The sequence below is a fragment of the Theobroma umbraticum genome, unplaced genomic scaffold, assembly GCF_002168275.2.
Source record: "Theobroma umbraticum cultivar Fairchild unplaced genomic scaffold, ASM216827v3 scaffold_67.0, whole genome shotgun sequence".
NCBI classification, from domain to species: Eukaryota; Viridiplantae; Streptophyta; class Magnoliopsida; order Malvales; family Malvaceae; genus Theobroma; species Theobroma umbraticum.
In genome coordinates, this window is record NW_018397262.1 from 5353830 (window position 1) to 5364750 (window position 10921).

General features: G+C 36.8%; 2 protein-coding genes across 3 annotated transcripts; both read right to left on the reverse strand.

The window, feature by feature from the left end:
• Nucleotides 1-209: 209 nt before the first annotated feature.
• Nucleotides 210-897, reverse strand: LOC110419729 (uncharacterized). The gene is given in 3 exon segments (XM_021432821.2): nucleotides 210-266; nucleotides 269-631; nucleotides 766-897. Coding segments are annotated over 3 exon segments (552 nt in total).
• Nucleotides 898-4333: 3436 nt separating this feature from the next.
• Nucleotides 4334-9007, reverse strand: PSKR2 (phytosylfokine-alpha receptor 2). 2 transcript variants are annotated; one of them, XM_021432841.1, is made up of 3 exons: nucleotides 8978-9007; nucleotides 7871-7969; nucleotides 4334-7752 (listed from the first exon to the last, which is right to left on the reverse strand). In XM_021432841.1, the coding sequence occupies exon 3, from the start codon at nucleotides 7748-7750 to the stop codon at nucleotides 4592-4594; it is 3159 nt and encodes a 1052-aa protein (XP_021288516.1). In that variant the 5' UTR covers nucleotides 7751-7752; nucleotides 7871-7969; nucleotides 8978-9007; the 3' UTR covers nucleotides 4334-4591. The 2 variants fall into 2 exon arrangements, with proteins under 2 accessions (XP_021288516.1, XP_021288515.1); XM_021432840.2 differs by lacking the exon at nucleotides 8978-9007 and adding an exon at nucleotides 8193-8758.
• Between the last annotated feature and the right edge of the window lie 1914 nt (nucleotides 9008-10921).

The window sequence follows — 10921 nt, forward strand, 5'->3', positions numbered from 1 at the left end:
GAGTTATCTTTCACCGTTAAAAAATCTAGTTTGGTAAGATGGCAGTGAGATTTGAAAATAGTATTGGTTCCCTCAGAAGAGAAGGTTGATGGAATGTGTTGATAATGGAGAACTAATCTCACTGTGTAACCAAACTATTTGATAAACATGTTATTGTGCATGACAAAATATTGAAAGCAAAAAGTGACTCCAAGAACAATTTAAGCTTCTCAATGTGCCTTATCATACCCTCCAGCTTTGGCCCTCAATTCCTCAATACACCTATATATTCTTGTGTGTCAACAATCTGACCAGCTTTCCTAATCTCGTCAACTGCAACATCCTCTTCAATCTCATCATCGTTTTCAGTCCCCCTTTCTTTTATGCCTTGTGCGGTATCTTTAGCTGCTTCCCAAGCTCCATCCAGGGTCTTCTTAGCCGTATCTCCCACATTTTTTGCCATCTCCACCGCCCTTTTCATTCCATCTTCGACACTATCCACCGCGAAGCTTGTCGTGCTGCCCTGCGGCCTGCCTTCTCCGATGGCAAACGTTTGATGTTTTGCTTCGTACATGCCGTCTCTTATGTAATCTCTTGGTGCATCGGTTATATCTGATGACCCTTCTTCTTCTTCTTCTACTGCATTGCTTCCCTGCATATTAATTTTATCAATTAACAATCAATCTTAAGACACTTGTAAAGGTATTAATTACGAAGATATCTTAACATTAAATGCAGGAGTGAATAACTAAAGAAAATGTAAAAAGAAAATGAACAAGTTCTTACTTCCGCAAGCTCATAAGCAGTGAATAAGCAAGCCCTGGTAACTCTTCTGGTAGATTGGATTCCAGGAGGGCTTTGAGGCAAGAACATTGGGATGTTGAAGAGAGTTCTCTTAGCCAAAAATGTTGCTTCCATTTTTTACTTCGTACAATTTTTGGTTTCTTTTGCTGAAACCGTTATTATCCTCTTCGCACCTCTTCACCAGGGTTCCTAATTATACTCGAGCTTTGATGGTGGGAGCGTCAGAAAAACAAAGGAAACTTGTCATGCTATAGAAGTGACATGTGGAAGGAGTAAGACACGTTTTGGTCCTTTGGGGACACGCCGAGGATGAGTCATTTTGGTTGGGTTGTTCATGGAGTTTTGGTCATGGTTCCAAAAAGCGTTGGTGCTGTTGCATGGTGAATGGTGATGATGATTCAAAAGGGTCTAACCTGCACCTGTTCCATCAGGATTCAGGACACTTGCTACGGGCTTTAATTCTGGATCCATAATTGAGGTTTAGGTTTTGATAGTTTTGACCATGGGTCGATTCATAGTCTTGGGTTTTGGTATGCTTGGGTTGGTCTAATTCAGACCCAGGCCTTGAAGAAACTGTTCATCTGCACCCACTACAGAAAGGCTTGTGAAATCTCATGACTAGGAGGGGAAAAAGAGAGAGAGAAAGCTAATCTCCTTGAAGCAAAAAATCTTGGCAACAAAAGGGAAACCCAACCAAGAAAAGAGATGAAAAATGTGAAAGAAACAAAGTATTTTCTCCTTTTCACCGGCATAATCATGCTTTCCCTGTTGGCATGAGAAACTAGTGAATAGTGATCACACAAACATTTAAAAATCAACAGAAAAATTAAAGGAAACTTTCCTCAGTGAAAAAGCCTCTCATCTTTCATAAATTAAGGTATTATAGTGATTCTCTTTACACATCCTACATAGAATTGGGAGGTATGGATGAGCATGAAAAAGTAAATTATATGATTAATTTGTATTTGCTTCTTTACCATATATAATTGTCATATCTAAGTATATTTAATTTTTTCTTCAACATACGTGAAAGATAAAAATTAAATTTTTTTTATTAATTTAGATATTTTTTGACATGTAATACGAATTTTTAATTACGTAACTCAAATCGAAAGAAAAATTTTTAACAAAAACACCATTCTTGGTAGTTGCATGGAACATGTACCTAATTTGTAGACTAAAAGCAGGGGCATGGAAAAATTTTCAAACTATAGGTTCACCTATTTTCCATTTAGGTAAGGACTTTGATATACATGAGTTGAGAAGAGGACATGATAGGTGCAAATGGACCCATCACAATACCATGTAGAGATTCAATTTCCTATTCTGACATGGCAAGTGACCTTAGTTTCTTCCTCTAGATAGGATCATAAGGAACATTGACAAATGTGAGAGAGGCCTCTCCACTGTTTTTCTTTTTTTTTTTTGAAAACTCGTGAACATGAAACACAGAAGGGACAAAATTGCCAATGCCAAAATTCAACCCAAAATTCTTCCCGCCATAAATTCCTCAAAGTCACCATGGAGACTTGAAATGGTTACACCTAAAAGCTATTGATTGATTGATTTAGGACCAAACAATGTTGAAGAAACTTGTTAGATAACAACAAAAGGTGCAAAAACTACAGGGCATCTAGGCTATGTTGTTACATTTTAGGGAAAGGATAACACTGAATGAAGGCTGATATCATCAGGTCATTCTTCAGATCAGAGTCAGTACCTGCAGTCCAAGCTTACCAAGCTCAATAAGCAAAGATATTAATTCATGGTTTTTAGGATGAACTTAAAAAGGTACAGTTGGAATTGAGTCAAGGCATTCAGTTGAGAAGTGGAAGGTCAACATGTTGGCTATTACCCTTTGTTATTATCCCCTTTCATTTTCATTTCTGATGGACTACTATGACAAGAAGCATGGACACTTCCATCTTCTACAGTCAATCTTGCAAGTTTTTCTTTCTTTTCTTTCTCTCATACTCAAATCTTGGACTGTGAAAAAGAACTGTGAACCCAAACACTTAAAACCTCCCAACAACTCTTTGACTCAATTCCCCACCATGAATCATGATAATCATGTCTGTACTGTATCTTGCCTGTTTTCAACTCAAGACAAATTGTTGCATAGCTGTTTTTAAGGGTATCTTGATATATCAACATCACCTAAAAAGACGTGTTTGAAAAATGTTCTCACCGTCTTCTCTTGAGCTGAAAATTTCAATAACAAAATATGGTTAATTCTATATATAATATCAAGCCTTCCAAACTTTGCAGGGATAGGAGAACTTTTTGTTTTGGCATTAGTTTCTCCCAGCATCTTACTAAACTTAACAAAAGAATCTCACTCTTTTCCAAAAGCCTCTTTTAGAGTTTCTCATACAATGTTTTTGCAATCAGAAAAAAAGCAGAAGTAAATCCAAGGGAATTGTCCACGTCTTATACTATAAAACAGCATTTCATTTCAGTTTATTTTGCTTTTTGGATGTTGATGATTAGCTTTTGTTGGCCAACACAAGTAAAGTCAAAAGCAGAATCCACTTGTCTCAAGCCTCATTTATTTGACAGATAACAACTCCTCGTAGCCCCTAAACCTATGCCCCCAAAAGGTGGAAAGAATGGAAAAAAGAAAAGTGCTTTGTTTTTTTTTACATGTTTTTCAAGTTCCTGTTCAAACTAATGGAGGGAAAAGAACATGGTTGGAACCTTGGATGCTCGCTTACTTTCTCAAGCTTCTTTGTGCAAACTGCAAGCAAAACAAAACCCAATGCTTTCTTTTTATTCCCCATGGCTCCAAAGATTGTATGTAGCAGATAGTAGATAGCAGATATGATGATATAGTTTCCTGGATTCTGCAAAGTGAGAAGGTTGTGACAACCATCCATCCATCCATTTCAATGGAGTCCTTCAACTTTTGTTGAAACACCACAATTTCCTGTAAAGTTGTAGAACCACCTCTAACCAAAATTTTGAACCATTACAACATCTGCCAACTTCAGGACAGTTAAGTGGAAAGAAGTCATTGCAGATGCTGAAGATAACTGGCGTACATAGGTCATTGAAAAATATTCCAGATACTGATATCTCACCATTCCATGAGTTCAGTGCAAAGGAATTATGAGAATCAAGTGCAAAGCTATGTGGCTTTGGAAAAGGGACCCCGGTGCATGATAATAGCCATGAGAGCCTTTTTCTCAACCAGGAAACCAATATAATAGTATCAGTTTGGTGCATTGACTATGAATCAAGTAATCAGTGAAGTCATGTAATGATCATAATTAGCATTTTTTGTCATAAAAGCATCATGTCATGCGCGCACTCCTGACCAGCTCAAGAAGCAAATGAATTCACAATGAACAATGGTGTGGATAATTATGATCAGTGCAACAAAACTAAGTTGTTTCTTCATGCAAAGACTTGGAAGGCATCATTTCATCCATTCAAATGAAATCATGATAGAGAAAGAATCAATGCTCATACTAAGAGAACCAAAAAAGCAGTCCATTTGGACCATTATGTTTGTGTATAAAGATTAAGATTGCATTTCACCTGACACCCAGTTCCTGATTCAGAGAGGAAAAATTAGAGGAAATAATTAGATATTCTATAATTACTTATTTCAGGTAGAACAAATGGCCAAAATAGCCTATGTATACAACTCTCAACCGTTAGTATACAATGCCAAATGATCGTTTCTGTAACAAATCTAAGTCATTTGGTCAGGACTCCTTCCAATCTTATAGAAACTTGACAATGTTTGCTTTACAGGTATACCCTCCCGACTAAGATTTCAAAGAGTAAACAAACCAATGAAGGTTCATTGTTGAACAACCTCATTTTCAATACTATTCAGCCATGAAACAACTTCATCAATTAAGGGTCTCCGCCTTGGATCCTGGTCTAAGCATTTACAGGCAATTTCAAGCATTTCCAACAGCTGCTTTTCACGATCCTTGTCCCATATTGATGGATCTATAATTTCTGCCTCCCTTTTTCCAGATTTCATCTGAAACACCCAAGACACCAAATCCCTGCAATTTTTTCCTTTGCATACTTCCACAGGTCTTCTACCAGTAAGAAGCTCCAGAAGAACAACACCAAAACTGTAAACATCACCTCTGCAGGTTGCAGTTAGCGTCTGACTATACTCTGGAGGAATATAACCCAGTGTTCCAACTAAATCTGTTGTGACATGGGTATCATATGGGCGGAGTAGCCTTGAAAGACCAAAATCTGCTAAATGAGCTTCAAATTTTTCATCCAAAAGTATGTTGCTAGATTTTACATCTCGATGAACTATGTTTGGTTCACAAACCTTATGCAAGTAAGCTAACCCACGAGCTGCTCCTTGAGCTATCTTGAGTCTTACATCCCATTTGAGAATTGAAGACCCATCAACACTTTCATGCAGCCAATAATCCAAGCTTCCGTTCTCCATATAGGAATAAATTAATAATCTATCATTGCCATGCTTACAATAACCTTGAAGAGAAACAAGGTTCTTGTGCTGAGCTCTTGAAAGAGCTTCAACTTCAGCTCGGAATTCACGTTCCATCTGACCACAATCACCAGAAAGCCTCTTGACTGCAGCTTTTGTACCATCTGGAAGGTACGCTTTATAAACCAGTCCAAACCCACCACAACCAATTATGTTTGCTTGGTTAAAATTGTTTGTCGATTTTAACAAGTCTGTAACTGTGAGCTCCTTGCAGTTTGAACTCTGGAAAAGAACCAATTTTGATGAGCCAAGGGCTTCAGATAACCTGTGTGACCTGCTGAGTTCCTCATCCAAATCATCAATCGGATCGCCAACATCCCTCCTTGACATTCTAAGTAGAACAATGGCAAGAAGCAACAAAATCCCAACTCCTATGCTGACTGTTATTCCAAGGATGCTGCTTCGACCAAATTTGTTGTTTGAGCCAGATGGAATAGCTGGCCTGAGCATACTACTGTCCACAACATGACAAGGAGAGACTATTTTCCCACAAAGTCCAGGGTTCCCTTCAAAGCTTGAGCTGGAAAAGCTATAAAACTGCCCACCAGTTGGAATCACACCCTGCAAGTGATTATATGCCACGCTAAATTTTGACAGAAATGTGAGCTTGGCAAATGATTGGGGTATTGACCCATGCAAGTCATTGTATGAAAAATCTAAAATTTCCAAGTTCTCCATATTGGAAATGGAATCAGGAATGACCCCAGTGATGTTATTCCGGCTCAAATCTAAGACATGAAGCTGCTTTAATAGCCCAATCTCAGGCAAAACTGTCCCATTTAATCTATTATTGCTCAAATATAACGATGGGGGGAAACTTGAAAGCTGGTTGTATGGAAGACCACTAGCACTCTGGTTTCTCTTTACATATAGTGGGATCCCAGCTGAAGATGAAAGAGTGGAAAAGCTGCAATTTGAAGAAACAAGGCCCTTTAGCTTTGTCAAACTCTTTGGAATTTCTCCAGTGAGAGAGTTATTTGAGAAGTCCAAGTAAAACAAATTCTCCATCTGACCAATCCAGGGTGGGATAATGCCGTTTAAGTGATTCCATGATAAATCTAAAACTTCTAGCTTCCTGCAACCCGACAGCCAATCTGGTATTTGGCCTTTCAGAGCACAATTCCCAAGTGCGAAAACCATTAAGCTCTCAAACCCACTTACATTTTTGGGAATCTCCTCCCCATGGAAATTTTTTGTAAGGATAAGAATGGTAAGGTTTTTGCATTGCTGAAGGACAGATAGGGCCCCAGACAGATCAACAAAACTATTATTTGACAGTGAGAGAAACACAAGTGATCTGAGATTGGCAAAAGCCTCAGGGATTTGGCCACTGAACCTATTCTTGGCCAGGCTCAGAACTTGCAGTTCTTTACAATCAGACAGGGAAGTGGGAAGGGAACCCGAAAAATGATTCGTAGCAAGATCAAGTTGAAAAAGACTAGGCATTCCAGTGAAATTGAGATCAAGAGGACCACTTAATGAATTGTTCCGGAGATCAAGTACACGAAGCTTTGAGCAGAGTGCCAGGGATGAAGGCAATGGTCCAGAAAACAAATTTGAGTGCGCGCATAACAGCTCTAATTGTGCAAGGTTCCCAAACACATCCGGAAGTCTACCAGAAAAATGGTTTCCATAAATAATAAAGGATTTAAGGCTAGAGAGCTTACTCAATTTCTTGCTTAATTGTCCTGAGAAATTGTTCCCAGAGATTGAGAGTCGCTCCAATGATGCCATTGAGTACAAAGAGTCCGGAAGATAGCCTGAAAGCAAATTATAATCCAGATGCAGCTGTTGTAGAGAGATACTGCAATTGTTTAGGCCTTCAAGACTCCCTGCTAAGCGGTTCATTGATAAATCAAGAACCTGAATCCGTTTGGAGTAACTGCAGACTTGAGAACTGAGTTGGCCAGTAAATGAATTGTTGCTCAAGTTGAACACAGCAACATCTGGAAACCGGCCAAGCTCTAACAGGTCCCCATTAAATGAATTGCTTGAAATATTCAGCCATTGAATTGATATCAAACCAGAAAACGATTTAGAAACTGGTCCTGACAGCATGTTATAGCTCAAATCAAGAAACTCTAGCTGCTTCAAATTTGAGAGCTCTAAAGGCAGTACATCCTCAAGATGATTGCAAGAAAGATCAAGCCATCTCAGCTGATCTAATCTCGCCAAAGAGCTTGAAATTTTCCCTTTGAGACCCCTTTTAGGCAGGATCAAGCTGGTCACTCGACTAGAAGGTGAGACACTACTCTTATTCCCACAAACAACACCATCCCATTGGCAGCAAACATATTCATTAGACCAGGCTGTGATGATGGACCCCCCTGTGAGGTTTCCAGCAAATTCTTTCAGTGCCAACACATCATTTGGATCACAGGATTGGCCTGAGGTTTCAAGACTAAGTGCAGAACATATAAAGCAAGCCAAGAATACCCAATTGAGGAAAGTCATCGGAATATACCCCAGAATCACCATTTCTGAAAGCAAAAGGAAGAATCCCAACTTCACGAATTCATTCAATATGACATAATTGACAATGTTCACTGCTTTTCATATGCAAAGAAAAAGCAAGAAAACCCAGATAGAGTAACTTACATGCCCGCATTCCGAAAGAACTATCCAGCAAAAACTCAACTTGGCAACTGGGAAATTGAAGCTAACGGTGAAAAATATATTGAGATCAACAATCCCTACCTGAAAAAAAAAAATCAAATCCCAAGACCATAAATCAAGAAATTCAGAACTTAAGTCCACACATGAAAGTGTGTTGGTAAAACAACTACCCCCTATTGAAAGAAAAAAGAAAACTCCTAAATGAAGCAACTGTACTCACATCCCAAGACGCACCCTCTCATGAAATACAACCAAAATAAAAACCAACAACGAACAACTTGCAAATAAAGCAATAAACACTTACCAGAAGCCCAAATTGTTGAACAAAAACAACCCTTTTTAGAGAAAAATGAGATAGACCCAGTTCTCAAAATCACCTTCCAAGTAAATCAGTAGCTTAAAGAGTCGCCAAGATCGAATCTTTTTAACGAAAAAAAATATTCAGATCCCAAGACTCAAACAAAGAAAAAAACACTTTATAAGCCAAAAACTTCCTAGTTCCTACTATCTATCTGTGTAGCTTCACTTGTTGGTGAAGTAAGAGGTTCCTAAGAACCCAACACTCGCAAAAAAAATATATTTATAATTCAACAGTGACCAACTCCCTTTTTTCCACAAATGGGTCTTACTTGCTCACTCCAATTTCAAACCTAGACGTTTTTAATTTCTCTCTCTTTGATTTTCAAAGCAATAAAAATAGGACAGAATCTTAAGAGAGACGACGTTTCCAATCAAAAGAAGATAAAAAATATTGAAAGGAAAAAGAAAAGAAAAGGAAAGTTCTTTGCTTTGCTGTTGGTGTAGAGAGAGAATCTGTATTTTATTGGACAAAAATAAGAAGCAAAGAAGGTACATTTGGGAGAGTGACTTGAAATGTGAAGACATCAGAGCTGACTTCTGGAACGTAAATTGAATTTTTTTTAAAATTTTAATTTTAATTTTTGTTTTGGAGTTTGCTCTCTTTCTGATTGTCAATACCTACATTTGTCTGTTTCTCATTTTCTTCTCTGTCTTAAAAAAAAAAAAAGACACACCAAATAATGATGAGGTTGGATATGTTTTTGTGGGTGCGGTCTAACTAGGACTTACCATAGATTCTACTCTTACTTTCGTTTCCAGCGCGTGGACACCACTAGCCTCTTTGCACTGCTTAATTTTACTCAAAATAGGTGTGAAGCCCGTGGCCGAGTGCCAGACTGGGAATGAATCAAGTTGATGGAAGCAAGGGAGTCAAAGAAGAGGAAATGCTGACCGCATGTAGCCGGTGTAAAGGAGCGGCGGAAGGCGGACGTCACGGGGAGGAGTGGATGGGGGCAGGTGCCGTGATCTAAGTAATGACTTGGAAATAAGTTAAGTGAATCTATTCAATTAAATCAAAAGGATTGGGAGAGGAAAAAACTGAAGAGGATATTAGTAGTAAACATTTCCTTTTCTTTTGGGTTTTTGTGTGGTCAACAACTAATCCTACCTCTTTCTCATGTGAATCTCACCAAACCCACCTCTTTTTCCATCCTTTTTTTCTTTTTATATTAATTAATATTTCTCAACATTTATTAAAATGGCTGGGAAATTTGTTTTTGACTTTTATGTCCATGATGTATTTTTTTTTCTATTAATTGCAAGCATGTGTTGTCCATATCTTCAATAAGAAAATATATTCATTAAGTTTTATTTTTTTATTAAATTATTTTCAATCTAGTATCTCTCATGAGAGTTTCACATCAAACCTGTTTCATTGAGGTTGATATCTTTCTTGAAGGTTTCACATCAACTCTTATTTTATTGACCTTATACATTAGTCCTCATTTCACTGATCTCGATCTTGAGTTTCACATCAACTCTTATTTCTTTGACACTGATTTTTATCATGAGGATTTTATATCCTTCCTTTCACCGGCTCAAATCCAGCTTTTTTTTCATTAATTTTAATATCTCTCAAGAAAGTTTCATATAAGTGAAAAGTTAAGTAAACTCTAATACCATTTTTCACATATGTATATTTTTAACCCAAAATACATGCCTATCAAGTAGAATAAATCTCTTACTTAAAAGTTCAAGATTAATTTAATTTCTTATTGCTGTGAAATCCTAGACACATGCACTTATTGATAAGTGTAATTTTTTTAAACAATTCATCGTTTCTGGAAATCAAAATTAGGTTAAAAAACAAACAAAATTGGAAAACATTTTTTCATTGATTTTATAAAAGTTGAAATCAATTGTAACTTTTTCACAAATTGTATATTATAGTTTTATTAAGTGAATTAAAAACTTTTTTTCTCAAAAAAAAAAAAAAAACCTTGCAACCGGATCTTTACAAGTATAGTCGAGGTCATTTCAACATATATGAACTCTATCTCGTTTCTTTATATATATAATTCAAAAGTAAAAAAAGAATTTGAATTTGAATTTTTTATTTTTTAGAGAAATATAATAAAAATGAAATCAACTTTGGGTCATTTATACCACTATTTTTCCTAGTCTGTTAAGAATAATACTCGGAAGCAATTTGAATATAACCTTTTAAAAAATATATATATAATTATTATTGAATAAAAACTAAAACCGGAAATCTATTAAACTCATAAATGTCTCCAAATCCTATTCCTAAACCACATATGATTCATTCAAATGCAATAATATCGTTTGCTTCAATTATACTGCTCCATGAGATTAGCTAAAAACATTGGAATATTTCAAAAAGGAGTTCATATCATTCAAAAAAATCACTGTAAAAATGGACAATGAAATCTATGAAAAGCAATAATTGACACGATCAGTAGACATAAAGATTGATGGGTGGAAATTTATTCACAGTCTTGGTTGAATGATTAGAAGGTCATGTGCCCTGTTGTGAGCCACACAACAGATGACCTAACTAGGTAACTACCTAGCAACAAATGCATGTATTTACTGCTCAACAGAGGTAATAAAAGATAAAATTTAAGAAATTAACAAACACAAGACTACGAGGAGCAAAATTCCAAGGGTAACTATGTCACTAGAAAAACTTGTCACCCACCAAATCAGATA

Coding starts and splice junctions, on each gene's coding strand:
- PSKR2 (XM_021432841.1), bottom strand. CDS start 7,750: ATGGTGATTCTGGGGTATATTCCGATGACTTTCCTCAATTGGGTATTC.